We start from the raw sequence: 13,048 nt of genomic DNA on the forward strand, positions 1-13,048 counted from the left end.
TGGTTCCACTGGGAAAAAATAATAAAAAAGAGTTGAAAAAAGCATTCTATCTTCAACTATTTAAAAAACAATACAAAATAAATTATTTCTTGTAAGAACAATGCTGGACAAGACCCTCTTGTTGCAGACAACAGGAAGTTCAAAAATGCATTTCGTTCTGAATAATACTTCTGACATTTCACATATGCCAATATTGACTCATTTCTAGCACCCTGCACTGCTAAAATTTGAAGACTATTTAGAAATTAGATGTGCTGAGCCACTTCTTTAAGCAATTGAATATAAGATATTTTTCATTAAAGGGGTTTTAATTTATGCAAGGAAACTATACTTTACGGGGAATTAAGTTTTTCCACATTTAACATATTCATAGTTAACAATCTTTAGTGGTACTTTTCCAAGAGTATATATGCTAGTGGGGAAAAATATATATTTTACATTCAAATTATTCCATCTGCTTGACAACAATCTATTAAGTTGTAAGACAGACAACAAGAGAAAAGGAACACAGATCTTTAGCTTTTGAGTTTTACTAACTCTTAGGGGGAAAGAGCATTACTTTATGATGAGCTCCTATCTGGGAGAGCATTTAGTGACTGCATAAAAATGAATAATAAAAATACTGGCATATAAATAGGTCATGAAGCTTAAGATGCTCCTCTTGTATTAATCTTACTTAGATTTCCGGGCTTTAAATTGGAATATCACAGAACTGACAGTGGAAAATGACTGTGGGCTGTTTACTACAGCCGTAAGTTAAAGTTAAAGCACAAAATTAAAGGATTACAGACTCAAACAGGGAAAGCACTAGGTCAGGACTGCAATCTCAATTAATTAGGTATCCCAGCTGGGCAGTGGGTATGCAGCTGTTAACTTGATCAATGACTTACCTAAATGTCATCTCTACTGATTCGCTTATAAATTACCAGCAAGTGAGACTAATGTACAGGTGCTAATTTATTTAAACTGTTCTCTGCAGTTCTACATAGCTTTATAAACTGCATCTGGCACCTAATGTTAGCTGTCAGTTGTACTTAGACATGCCTGTCCTAACGACTCTGTTCATTAGAAATGAGCACAAATTATGAAATATTGTGAAAAATGATACATCAAATGGAATGGGCAAAGCAAATCAATTAGAAAAACTTCATAGCACATATTCACACATAGGAGAATAAAACATCCTAGCTTCAGAGCGAGGTCTATAATACCAATTAAAAAGCAATTGGTAGACTTGTGCAGAGTTATATATCAATTTGCTGGATTTTTTTTTCTCCTCCAGAAATACTGTTGTAATGCACAGCTTAACTTTTCATTCCTAAATAAAAGCATCAGTAAGAGGCAATTCTGCTTCCACAACATCCAGAGGATTAGCAAGTAAGTCAACTTATTTTCCTGTTTAAAACTTCACATGGTTTAGCTTTTATTAAACTATACCTAAAACTCCAGTGAAGGACAGAATCCTGTGATGTCTACTTTTGAAATACACTGCAAAGACTGATTAACAGCAGAAGACATGGAGGTATATAAGCACTCATCAGAAAGAATTACTGCTGTTCAAAATGTAAAGCTTGATAATTCTCCTGCCAGTGCTTAAGGAGCTTTTATATTTTTATAACAGAAATTTAATTATGCATAGCAGACACTATTACACACTCTAATTATTTCCTAACACCTGACAGAATATGAAGAAATCAAACATGTAACACAGATACTTGGTTTCACCAAATAAAACACTACTCTTTTGCTCCACTTCTCCACTTTTCAGTAACAGTCTGCAAAGAAGTCCCATATTTGTCACCTTCACTGCATTTGTAAAAGCTAATTTATAGAATGAGTCTGCTTTTATTAATGGTGGAGCTCAGTTAATTTTATGCAAATGATCATAGTGCTGTGGATTCACAAAGAAGAAACCACTACTTAGATATGATCGTTCTGCATTTCTTGCAGTCTTGTTTTCTATAGGCCTTCCCCCTAGACCCTATCAAGAAAGGAAGCCAGACTACAATTAATGCATTCTCCTGCCATTAACCTTTCAGGCAAACTGAACTATCAGCATCATCTCTGTGCTGTATTAACATGGAAGGCATTCTGGTGGTAGGTCTGTGCATGTTTACTTTAAAAAAAGTAACTCAAAAAGATAAAGGTCATTAAAGGTAAGAAGAAACCTCTTAAAAATACATGAAAAGGAAGTTCTGCAGTTTGCACAGAAATAAAAAAGCCAATGTAAGAAAACAGCCTGCTATTACTGCTGACCTTGATGAATACTTTGACTGTTGACCTTATCCACTCTACACTGAGACTGGCAGGGTCTCTGCACAGGCACTTGTTTGTAGAAGAGCAGAGCGATATCTACAACTCTGAATGAAAGCAGACACAGTATCAGTGCATAGCTTTGTACTCATAAAATCATTTCCTATGGATTTGTGAGTTGAAATCAAGCTTCCTTTATGGATTTTCTGATACCTGATGAAACTCAAGGCTCATTTCAGCCTTTTTCTCAACAAGTCATTAACTCTGTGTCTCTCTACCTTGCTGCCTATTTTCAGAGAGATTTTCAGAACTTAGTTTTGAAGCCTGTCAAACACATTTGAAATCAGCCTGTATCACCATGTGCAGATGTAGCTCTTTCTTGGCCTAAGCACACTGTCAAGACCTCTTACATGACATAGCTGTGCAGACAGAATTTTGCCACTGAGAGAGGCAACAAAGAGTCTCCTCATACTGAAAAAAACTAAACAACAGACAGCTCTCTCTTTGCACTTGCCACATTACTCCACCTGTCCTAAGGGCACTGCTGATAACACTGGGCTGCCATGGGTATAGTAATAGTGTTGCTGCTGAGCAAAGAAAACTTCAGCCATGAGACTTCATGCAGCTTCATCTAAGAGTGAATGTCACCAAATGACATTTCTTCTCCCTACCTCTGATGTGTGATAAGACAGGAATGACAGAAGTGAAGACCAGGTGGGACATAAAAGAAAAAATCCATGCAACAAAACATTTTTCTGAGTGAAAGGGAGCATATCTTTACATGAGCCTAAATGACAGAGAGGAAGAGGAGGCCAGCCATATGCCAGTCATTAGAGGGAATGACAATAAAATAGTATGTTTGTAGATATTGATACGAGCTTAAATTCATGTCTAGATTAAAATCCTTAAGGTAAACCAGTGTGTTGGTTGTAAAATACTCTATAAAACTTAATTTACATTACCAGCAACCACCATATCACACAAGAAAACTAAATATACACAGCAGGTCAAATTGTGGGTAAATGTTTTGAAATGCTACATAAACCTTTACAGTGCCTCTTATAACCTCAGATCAAAGGGATTATCCATTAGCACTTTTAAAAGAACCTCCTGTGCTTTAGCAAGATATAGCATACATTTCTATACTGTGATGTCTGACCTTGCATGGTAACAGAGGGAGAATTTCTATTCATAGTCACAGTTGCAATGTTTGCAATGTATAGTAGCATTCTTCCTTATCCTGACAGTTTGATTAAAATTCACATAGAGCTGAGGGGCTCATGCTGAAGTAAAGTGCTTTCAATATGTGAAACTCTACAGTAAATTACTTCTTCAACAGAGCAACTATACTTACATCAATATCCTCTTGGGTAAAAGTTTCTGGATCTTCTCCCATCATGTTGGCTAAATGTCTCTTTCCTAGGTTGAACTCTTCAATCTGTTTTTTAATAAATGCCTCCGTGTACTTTTCAGGTCCTGAGGCTCCTACATTTTTCCTCTGCACTCCTGTAGTGGTATGGATCAGCCTTAACATCTAACACCAACAAAAAAAAAAAAAAAAAAAACAAACACATGAGATTTATTTTACATTTCTGGCACAGTGAGCTCGAAATAAAATGAAAAAATGAGTAGTAAAACAACCTGTAACAAGATGCAACACATTAGAGTAATAAGTTAGGAAAAGCAGTGTTACTCATTAAACCATTTTCTTCCAGTCATTTAATGTCCATAAACAGATAAACACATTATTCTAAAAGTTGCACATTTCCACACTTTAATTCGGAACATTTTTCTGATGAAGAGAAATGTAGCATCCCGCCTGAAACATTTGCAAAAGCAAAGGACAGTACTGGATAAAGAGACGCAGCCTTAAAAGAAAACAAAAATCCATCAGTGAACATGCAGGTTTTGCCTTCCCCTAAAGGCATCCCAAAACAAAGTATGAAAACAATATGTGGGGAAGGTCCCTAGTGGCCTTTCAGAAGCCCCAGACCAAATACTGCTAAAGGCTCTGGAAAGGCCATGGGGTGCTCCTTCCTTGTTTGCAGTGCCAGAATGGTTCTTAAACTACTTCACTGTCTCAAGTATAACAGTTAGAAAACTAGTAGGGTAGTTCTCACCAGCAATCACTACTGAGTATTGTACTAGCTCAGAGGTCATAACTCAGGGGACAGTTATCTTCAGATCTTTGTGGCACACAGCTTTTGTCTTACTTCTATCAAGACAATCAGTACTTTAGATGACTAATTTCCACCAAGCTCTCTGTCAGAAAACAGGAGCTTCACTGACAGAGTTGTAATGTCCCAATTCTGGCCTAGTGCCAATATTATGCACTATTTTGGCTCTCCAACATTAGTATTAAAGTCCTCTGCAGCTTAATTATTCTACGAACTGAATGAGAACTGATTATGTGTGGTCTTCTGTGGGCGGCGGGAGGGAGGGAATCACATGAAAGAAGGCAGTGTGGGACAGAAAAGCAAAGACAGAAAAAGAATCACTTCTGATTCAGAGAAATGCCCAATACTGTTCATCAGATAGTATCCTGAAACACTTCACTCCCGTCCCTTCAACATGCCATGGCTTGGCTTTGTGAGCAGATAGTGCAGTTCCACAGGGCAGAAAGAGCCCGTCTCACAGTCCATCCCTGTGCCAGCATTCTTTCCTCCACTCCCTTTACTTGCCCTGTGCCAGCTCTGGCACTGAGACTCCTCTGGAAGCCAGCTGAGCTCCCTACATGTGGCAGAACACCAACTTCTGCTTCACCCCAAGAAGTGGGCAGCTCTCAGCCAAGCTGCTAAGTCCAGGCACTTGAGAGAGAGCTCTGGGAATTGCCAAAGCTGGCACAAGAAGGTGGCAGAAACACACAATTGGGAGCAAGAAAGTAGAGGAGGAGTCCTCTCCTTACCTTAGTTTCTTTGAGTAAATTATTAAATTGCTCCTGCTGCTCCTGAACTGCGGCCTCAGTCTACTTATGAAGGGCCTGGAGGGGAAGCCATATGAGGAACAGCTGAGGGCACTTGGTCTGTTCAGGATGGAGAAGAGGAGACTGAGAGACCTCACTGCAGTTACAACTTCCTCATGAGGGGAAGAGGAGGGGCAGGAACTGATCTCTCCTCTGTGGTGACCAGTGACAGGACTGAGGGAATGGCTTGAAGTTGCATCAGGGGAGGTTTAGGTTGGGTATTATAAAAAGGTTCTTCAGCCAGAGGGTGGTTGGGCACTGGAACAGCACCAATCCTGACAGAGTTCAACAAGCATTTGGATGATACTCTCAGGCATATGGTGTGACTCTTGGGGATGGTCCTGTGCAGAGCCAGGAGTTGTCCATGATGATCCTTGTGGGTCCCTTCCAACTCGGGTTATTTTGTACATCTGTGATATCTTTAGCCAAACATTAAAACCCAAACACACACAGCAAAGTGAACTAGTCAGAGTTCTGATCACAAGGAACAGAATAAAGGTAGTATTTGAAATAATGAAATGCTTTCCAAGTAACGAAAATTGTCTTCTCCAGAACACAATTTTAGACATGCTGACCATTTTGATTGATTTCACCCTTTTGAGTTAAGCTAATACGAATAAAATACTTGCTACCATCCTGTAACTAATACAAATATGACAGTAATCTCAAAACCCACTTATAACAACGATACAAACACGTCTCTTTAAAACAAGATTACATGGATATATTTGCAAGACAAACACAAAAGCAGATCAAAGTTCCACCTTCTGTTGGTAATGCAGTCAGCTTACATGAACTTCTCCTGTGACAAGGAGCTTTTGGTGTTCTGCATTACATGCTCAAGTCCTACATGAACAGGACATGAAATACAGCTTTTCTCTGTACTTCCACAGAGCCCACTTGGTATTTTGGACATCTGGCAGCCCAGGATGGACCAAAGCAACTTATCCAATTTGGTGCACACATGTAAAGCTATTCATCATCAATTTATCCATCCATGACTGTCACAGTCTTCAGTATAAAAAATTTAAAAATCCCACTTGAAATTTCAATTTGAAGTTAAGACTACAATACCCTGCCTTAAACCTGTATATAGTATATGCCTGAGCTGCAGGATGAGTTCTATGAATTCAATCAGGTTTGATATAAAAGGTAAAGTAATCTTTGAATAAGGTCACATGAATCAGGAAGAACTGACCATCTATGGTTTTACAACCTGACATGGATAAAGATTTGCACCTCAGGAAAGTAATCAATATCTCTGCCACAAATGATTTAAAACCAAGTCCAAGGCAATATTTGACGCTGAAGAGCCTGTTGTTGCTTCATTTTCTCCACAGCTAATATATCTATAGTATGTACGACTAATCCTAGTCTGCCCCTTACTTTTTCTTTTCTTTTTAATACTCGTATTTTCTGTGAGGTTACACTGACACACACAGAATTAAAAGAAAAATAATCAAAATTTTAAATGTACACATTTTCCACAGGCAAGGCTCTGGTGATTTCCTTACAAAGCAGTAAAAAAACCAGAGGTATCTCCACATATTCCCTATTCTTCTCTCCTATTCACTCCTAAGGAAAGAATTCAATTCATCTTCTGTCTTACTTAATAGTAACTAATTATTTGTAATTCTTATGAATGAACATATGATTCCTTATTACTTGGTCCAAAATAGCTTTCTCTGGTATGCTTTAAACAGAATACTTTTTAAAGGATTGCTTTCATCTTATTCATGTCAATTTCTATTGTAATTTTCTCATTTTTGTCCTCCTTCCCTCAAGCTATTCATATTCTTCACTAGTTTCAGTTCGTCACTAATCAAAAGTCCCTGGACACACAAACTGTTCATAATTAGAAAACAGCCTCTTATGCAAATTAATATCTATTGTATTGGGTACCTCTTCTGGGATAAGAGCACTATTTCATGGGTGGCACAGGCAAGATCTGCAAAGCACAGCTAAATGTTTCTGGCATTTCAGTCAAACAAGAGACCATGCTCTTCTACTTTGTAGAGGAAACCACAGAGCTCTGCATTCACTTCTTACACATTTTATAAAGCATTACTGCAGACAGCAGCCTCACCATTTTTAAAACAGTCATTATGCTCATTAACAGTTTCTTGTATGGCTGGTCTTTGTGCACGAAGATTTGGGCAGGGCTCTCCCCACATGGGTGTGCCCTTCCAGCTTGCCCAGTGGATTTTTTAGGTGAAGCACAGCGTGCGCAGAACTGGCCCCACCGTTTAAGTCCTGAGGTCCATTTGCCACGGCCGAGCGAGCTCGGACAATGACAGGGAAGTCCTCAGGACTAGAACCCACAGACCCCGGTATTCCCAGGAGGTCTCCCATCCAAGTACTAACCGGGGCTGACCCTGGTGAGCTTCCCAGACCTGATGGAATCGGGTGTCAGGCAGGCACTTAAGTGCCTACATTAACAGTATTCCTAAAATAATACACTCTTTCACCAGAACGAGGGAGAAGGGAAAGCCTTTACTTCTGGACACAGCTCATTGGGATTAACCCTCCCTTCCCAACTTTCTGAGCAACCTAGTATTGAAACAGTTTGGCAAATCCTGATTTTCGAGGGAGACCATAAATTTATAGAAAATCAGCTTACGTTAAATTTGCCTTAGAAAAAAAATTAGCATTTTCAGAAACTTCAGCTCGTCTGGCCTACTTTTTTTTTTTTTTTCCAAGAAGAGAAATAATCAGGCCCTGTCTGTTTACTCATTCAGTTCGTTTTGCTTCAGCAGAGCTATATGGATATAAAACCCAACATGTCTCACTAACAGATAAAACAAGTTTCCTGCACTTTTGGTATGGGCGGAAAGGTGATTCAGAGTGGGGAGATTTAAATCCAAGAGCGGAAATTGCCTGCTTTACAAGACACAGTTACAGTGACAGAAGACAACACCACATGACGCAGTACACATGCTGTTCCCCATCTTCGTGTTGCTTCCATGTTCTAAGCTGGCAGACTTCAACCACTTCTTTTTCCAACACCATGCAGTGCACAAACAAATTTGCACTAAAATGTTATCTCTAGGATAGGGCTTCTCTAAGAGATGTGGAGCTGGAGCTGTGTAGCCGCATCTGCACGCAGGACTAAAGCTGCCTGGTGTCCAATTCTCCAACTACTGGCATAGCTGGTGCTACTGAACCCAGTACACATGCAAGACACCACCAACACCCCTCTGATCACTTGTTGTACAAGAAAAAGCATATATTATGTAGTAATCATACAGAATATAAATGCTTAGAGTCATCCCAGTTTCTTAAGAATTGCTTTGTGCTCAACAGGTGAGTTTTGGATTTCTAGTGTGCTGTTTCACAAAAATGTGTTTCAATTGTTTTATTTAAAACATTTATACAATCTCCGATTTCAGATGGGCTACAAACTAATTACATGGACCACTGTCAGGTTTATGTTTCAGAAACCTTTTGCAAAACACATTAGAAAGTATCATAAGGTGTCAGAAAATATGCTTAAGTGATTTTTATATTACTTTTTATAACTGATTTCAAAAAGAATCAACAAATATCAGAAGAAACTTTTTTTTTTCAAAATTAAGTCCCTTGAAAGACAACCATAAAACTGTATCTCAACTATTCAAAAAACTTACTTTCTGTGCATGTTTGATCATGCAAAAAGATAAAAGATAGCTCTGAAAGTATAGATACATGTCAAGTATCAGACGTACGTAACAGGGAACAGAATTTACATCTGGTTGTTTTGAGGCACAAGTTTTCAAGCACTAACAGGTTTCCAACTCCAGCTTAGTTAACAACTGCAAAAAAGGCTTCTCCATTTAAATTATGTAGTTCTGAAAGATGGTCACCAAAGTATTATCTCTTTTTGATATCAATACATACACCATCCACAGTGATTTAGATAAAGTACTTAATCCAATCAAATTAAATAGATGTGTGGCCCTCTGAACTCTTCTGTTGAGAACAGCTATTCAGTCACTTCAGAAGTGACTGATAGTAACTAAGCTAGATTGCTTTTTCTTTATAAACTGTAGTAGATCTTTGCAGTTTGCTTATTGGAAGAATAGGAAACTAATCCTGTTGCTCAGTCAAAGCTAAGGGAACTGGAATTACGTTTCTCTTCCATTTTTTCTCTCAATGCAAGACACTTCAAAATTAAAAAAACAAAGCAAAAGAAATCCAAGAAATTAAACTTTTTTCCCCATTAAGGCAGACAAGAAATAATGAATTAAACTACTACAAAGCATTTTTAGGACAAGTACCACAAAAATGTTTCTGAACAGTAAGGACAGATAAGGTTTTGATGTAAGAAATCATTATAGCAGGTCAGAACAAGGATTCATCATCTTATTCCCCTGTCCTCAACAGCAGCCTGTATCAGAGGCACACGGACAGGGCAAACAGGCTTTGATAATTTTCCCAGGGTACTTGCCCGGTTTCTAGCAATCTGTAGTTCAGGTTCTCAACCTGCCTTTTGTATTCACATAAATACTTAGTATCCTGAACATCCTCACCAGTTTCACAAGTTAACTAGACCTAACGGAAAGAAGAGTCTTTAAGTTTTCCAGGCCCTGTCTCCCATTAGTTCCCTTCATATCCTTCAGTTCACAGACAACTACAGAATTTGTATATAGCTACAGGCTATTCTGTACTGATCCCATCTCTGGGGGTGAGAAGAGTAGACAAATGATCCTTCAAGGCCCCTTCCAGTCTAGCTTCTACAGTGACTCCTCCTTAGAGATTATTTCCTCATTTACAATACAAATCGTTTTCAGCTCAAATTCAGGCATATGCCTGGCCAGGAAAACCAAGTTACTGTCATAGTCTTACCTTTGATACAGGATAACTAAAGCAACTTAAACTGAGTGTTTTCAGTCATTCTCTTTGTCATTCCTTCCACACTTTAAGAGAATGTATTCCTGACTGCTACATAAAGAACTACCCACACAGGCACCAGGTCTTCATCCATAATGGGTAAAGTTAATCTAGAAGTAACCAATATAAACAGTTCAAATTGCTCCTTCCAGTATTACCTTTCACTTCCTCACTGCATCTATCCTCTGTTACTGCATAGTTTGGTTTAGTTCACTCAGGAACAGCTCTTCAGCACTTATTATCCTAAATTACTTTGTAACTTGAAAGTGTTACCAGTATGCCTTTTTACTTACTTGCCGGTCACTGATTAAATATATATACAGGTGTATCAAATACCACTGCACAAACAATACTGACAGCAGCTATATTTTGCAATTACAGGGCAATCAGCTCAACATCCATCCCTCTCAAAACAAAGTGATGCTGTTTAATCAGAAGTTACTACACTTGTGAGGCACATTTCTCTTCACTGCAGGTATTCAAGAGACCTGCTCTGAGCAACCTGGTCTAATGGGAGGCCTGTCCATGGCAGGGCGCTTGAAACTAGAAGGCCTTTAAGGTTCCTCCCAATCCACACTTTTCTGTGATTCTAGATTCATTATTTACTCACCTGTTGCCCGAACAACCACTCACAGAATATTGAGGACTGGCAGAGATGTCTGGAGAACATCCACTCCAGCCCCCCTGCCAAGGCAGGGTCACCTGGAGCAGGTGACACCGGAACACGACCAGGTGGGTTTGGAATGTCTCCAGGAAGGGAGGCTCCACAACCCCTCCGGCAGCCTGTTCAGTGCTCTGCCACCCTCACAGTAAAGAAGCTCTTCCTCACGTTGAGGTGGAACTTCTTCAGTTGCAGTTTGTCATTCAAAATTATCAACCTAAAAATTGCCATCTTAAAGCACCTCAGTGTAGCCTTCGCTCTATACACAGCTCCGTTAACTCTAACGAGATACATAAAACACATCACGGGTTAAACACGCTTTTTCTGCTTCGCAGTAAGGAAATCAAACTCAGCTCACGGCAGAAGGGACAACTTCAACGCGGCGCCGGCCCCTGACATCCCATCCCACCGCAGCGCCGGGGCCCAGGGGCGCGGGCAGTGCCAGCCGCGGCCTCCCAGGGAATGTCAGCCCGGCAGGGACACCCCCAACCGGGGACACCCTCCCCGGCAGGGACACCCTCCCCGGCAGGGACACCCCCCACCCCTGGCAGGGACACCCCCCACCCCTGGCAGGGACACCCCCCACCCCTGGCAGGGACACCCCCCACCCCTGGCAGGGACACACTCCGGCAGGGACAGCCCCCACCCCCGGCAGGGACACACTCCGGCAGGGACACACTCCGGCAGGGACAGCCCTCACCCGCAGCAGGGACACACTCCGGCAGGGACAGCCCCCACCCCCGGCAGGGACACACTCCGGCAGGGACACACTCCGGCAGGGACACACTCCGGCAGGGACACACTCCGGCAGGGACACACTCCGGCAGGGACAGCCCCCACCCACAGCAGGGACACAGTCCGACAGGGACTCCCCCGCAGGGACGCGAACCCGTGGCCCGCGCCGCCCGCCAGGCCCCGCTCTCACCTGTGCACCCCATTGCCGGCTCGGCAGCAGCACGCGCCCCACGGCCGCCGCCATGATTGCGCCGCTGCGCCCGCCCATTGGTGGGCGGGGCCGGGGGCGGGGCTGCGCCTGCGCGGAAAGCAGAGGCGGGAGCCGGGCAGGCTCGGTAGGGCTGTGTGAGTTCGGGCTGGATAGCCCGGCTCGTCTCGCTTTATGCCCGGTTTGTACCTGTAACGGTGACCGGGTCAGCAGCACAACCCCGGCATGTCCCTGTACCCGAGCCGGTCTTCCGGCTCCGGAGGACAGCGCTGAGTGAAGACTCCTGTTTGCGCAGACAGTGCCGGGATTTGCAATGTATGTGGTGCAACTCCACTGCTCTGAAGAGGTGTAGCAAAAGGCAGATTTCACCTGTTTTTTCACTGCTTTTTTTTTTTCTTTGTTGGGTCTTTTGGGAGTTTTGGAGGTTTCTTCCCATGGAAAAAAAATCACAGAATCACAGATTCAGTTTGATTGGAAAACACCTGCGAGACCATCAAGTCCAACCTATGACCGAATACGACCATGTCAACTAGACCAGGGCACCAAGTGCCATGTCCAGTCTTTTCTTAAATACCTTCTGGGACAGTGACTCTGCTACCTCTCTGAGCAGTCCATTCCAATGCCTAATCACCCTTTCTGTGAAGAAATTCCTTCTAATGTTCAACCTAAACCTGTATTGGTGCTGCTTAAGACTATGTGCTTTTGTCCTGTGCTGGTTGCCTGGGAGAAGAGGCTGACCCTGACCTGACTGCAACCTCCTTTCAGGTGGTTGTAAAGAGTGATAAGCTCACACCTGAGCCTCCTCCAGAACAACCCCAGCTCCATCAGCTGCTTATCACAGGTCTTGTGCTCCAGACCTTCCACCAACTCCACTGCCCTTCTCTAGACCACATATTTAGAGACACAGCAGTTGGCCTTGCTGTGGGGAGGCAGGTGTCAACACTGTCACCTCCCAAAGTGATGTCGGTCTGGGCATTGAATTTTGAGAGCCTGAGAGTGTTCCTTGTTTTCCCAAGTAAGGTAGGATACACCCTTACAGGTGATTGGATTTTGTCAGTAGTGTTTTCTACTACTGGAAAAGTAGAAATTATTAAAAACTGAATTTTAAAAAATTCTACTTTAGTCTTACTGGGTCCTTCCTTTTGGAAGCAGTTACTATTTGAGATGAAGTTCTGGAAGTGAATCTCTGTTTTTCCACGTTTGTATTTCTATTCTGTTTTTCATAGGTGGCCATTACTTCCCCTCACACACATGTAAGTATGATTTCCCCCCAGAGTATAAGAGAAGTTGTAAGAAAACTAGCCATGGGTAAGGGAAGTCATCCATGCAGGGGGGTCAAGAAGAAGATACCTGAAAAGGT

The 13,048-nt window shown here is 41.7% G+C and overlaps 1 protein-coding gene across 3 annotated transcripts in view; it reads right to left on the minus strand.

Moving 5' to 3' along the window:
• MRPS9 (mitochondrial ribosomal protein S9) overlaps nt 1-11,759 on the minus strand; it is a 34,911-nt gene extending 23,152 nt beyond the window's left edge. The window contains exons 1-2 of one of the 3 annotated variants that reach the window (XM_071577082.1): nt 11,629-11,759; nt 3,608-3,787 (exon numbers count right to left, since the gene is read on the minus strand). In XM_071577082.1, coding sequence (XP_071433183.1) covers nt 3,608-3,787; nt 11,629-11,748 — 300 coding nt within the window. In that variant the 5' untranslated portion in view covers nt 11,749-11,759. Of the gene's footprint in view, nt 1-3,607; nt 3,788-5,158; nt 5,240-11,628 lie in introns of those variants that run through there. The other 2 variants (XM_071576923.1, XM_071577014.1) reach the window with 2 other exon arrangements.
• Nucleotides 11,760-13,048: the final 1,289 nt, after the last annotated feature.

This window comes from Pithys albifrons, chromosome 1, assembly GCF_047495875.1.
Source record: "Pithys albifrons albifrons isolate INPA30051 chromosome 1, PitAlb_v1, whole genome shotgun sequence".
Taxonomy (NCBI): Eukaryota; Metazoa; Chordata; class Aves; order Passeriformes; family Thamnophilidae; genus Pithys; species Pithys albifrons.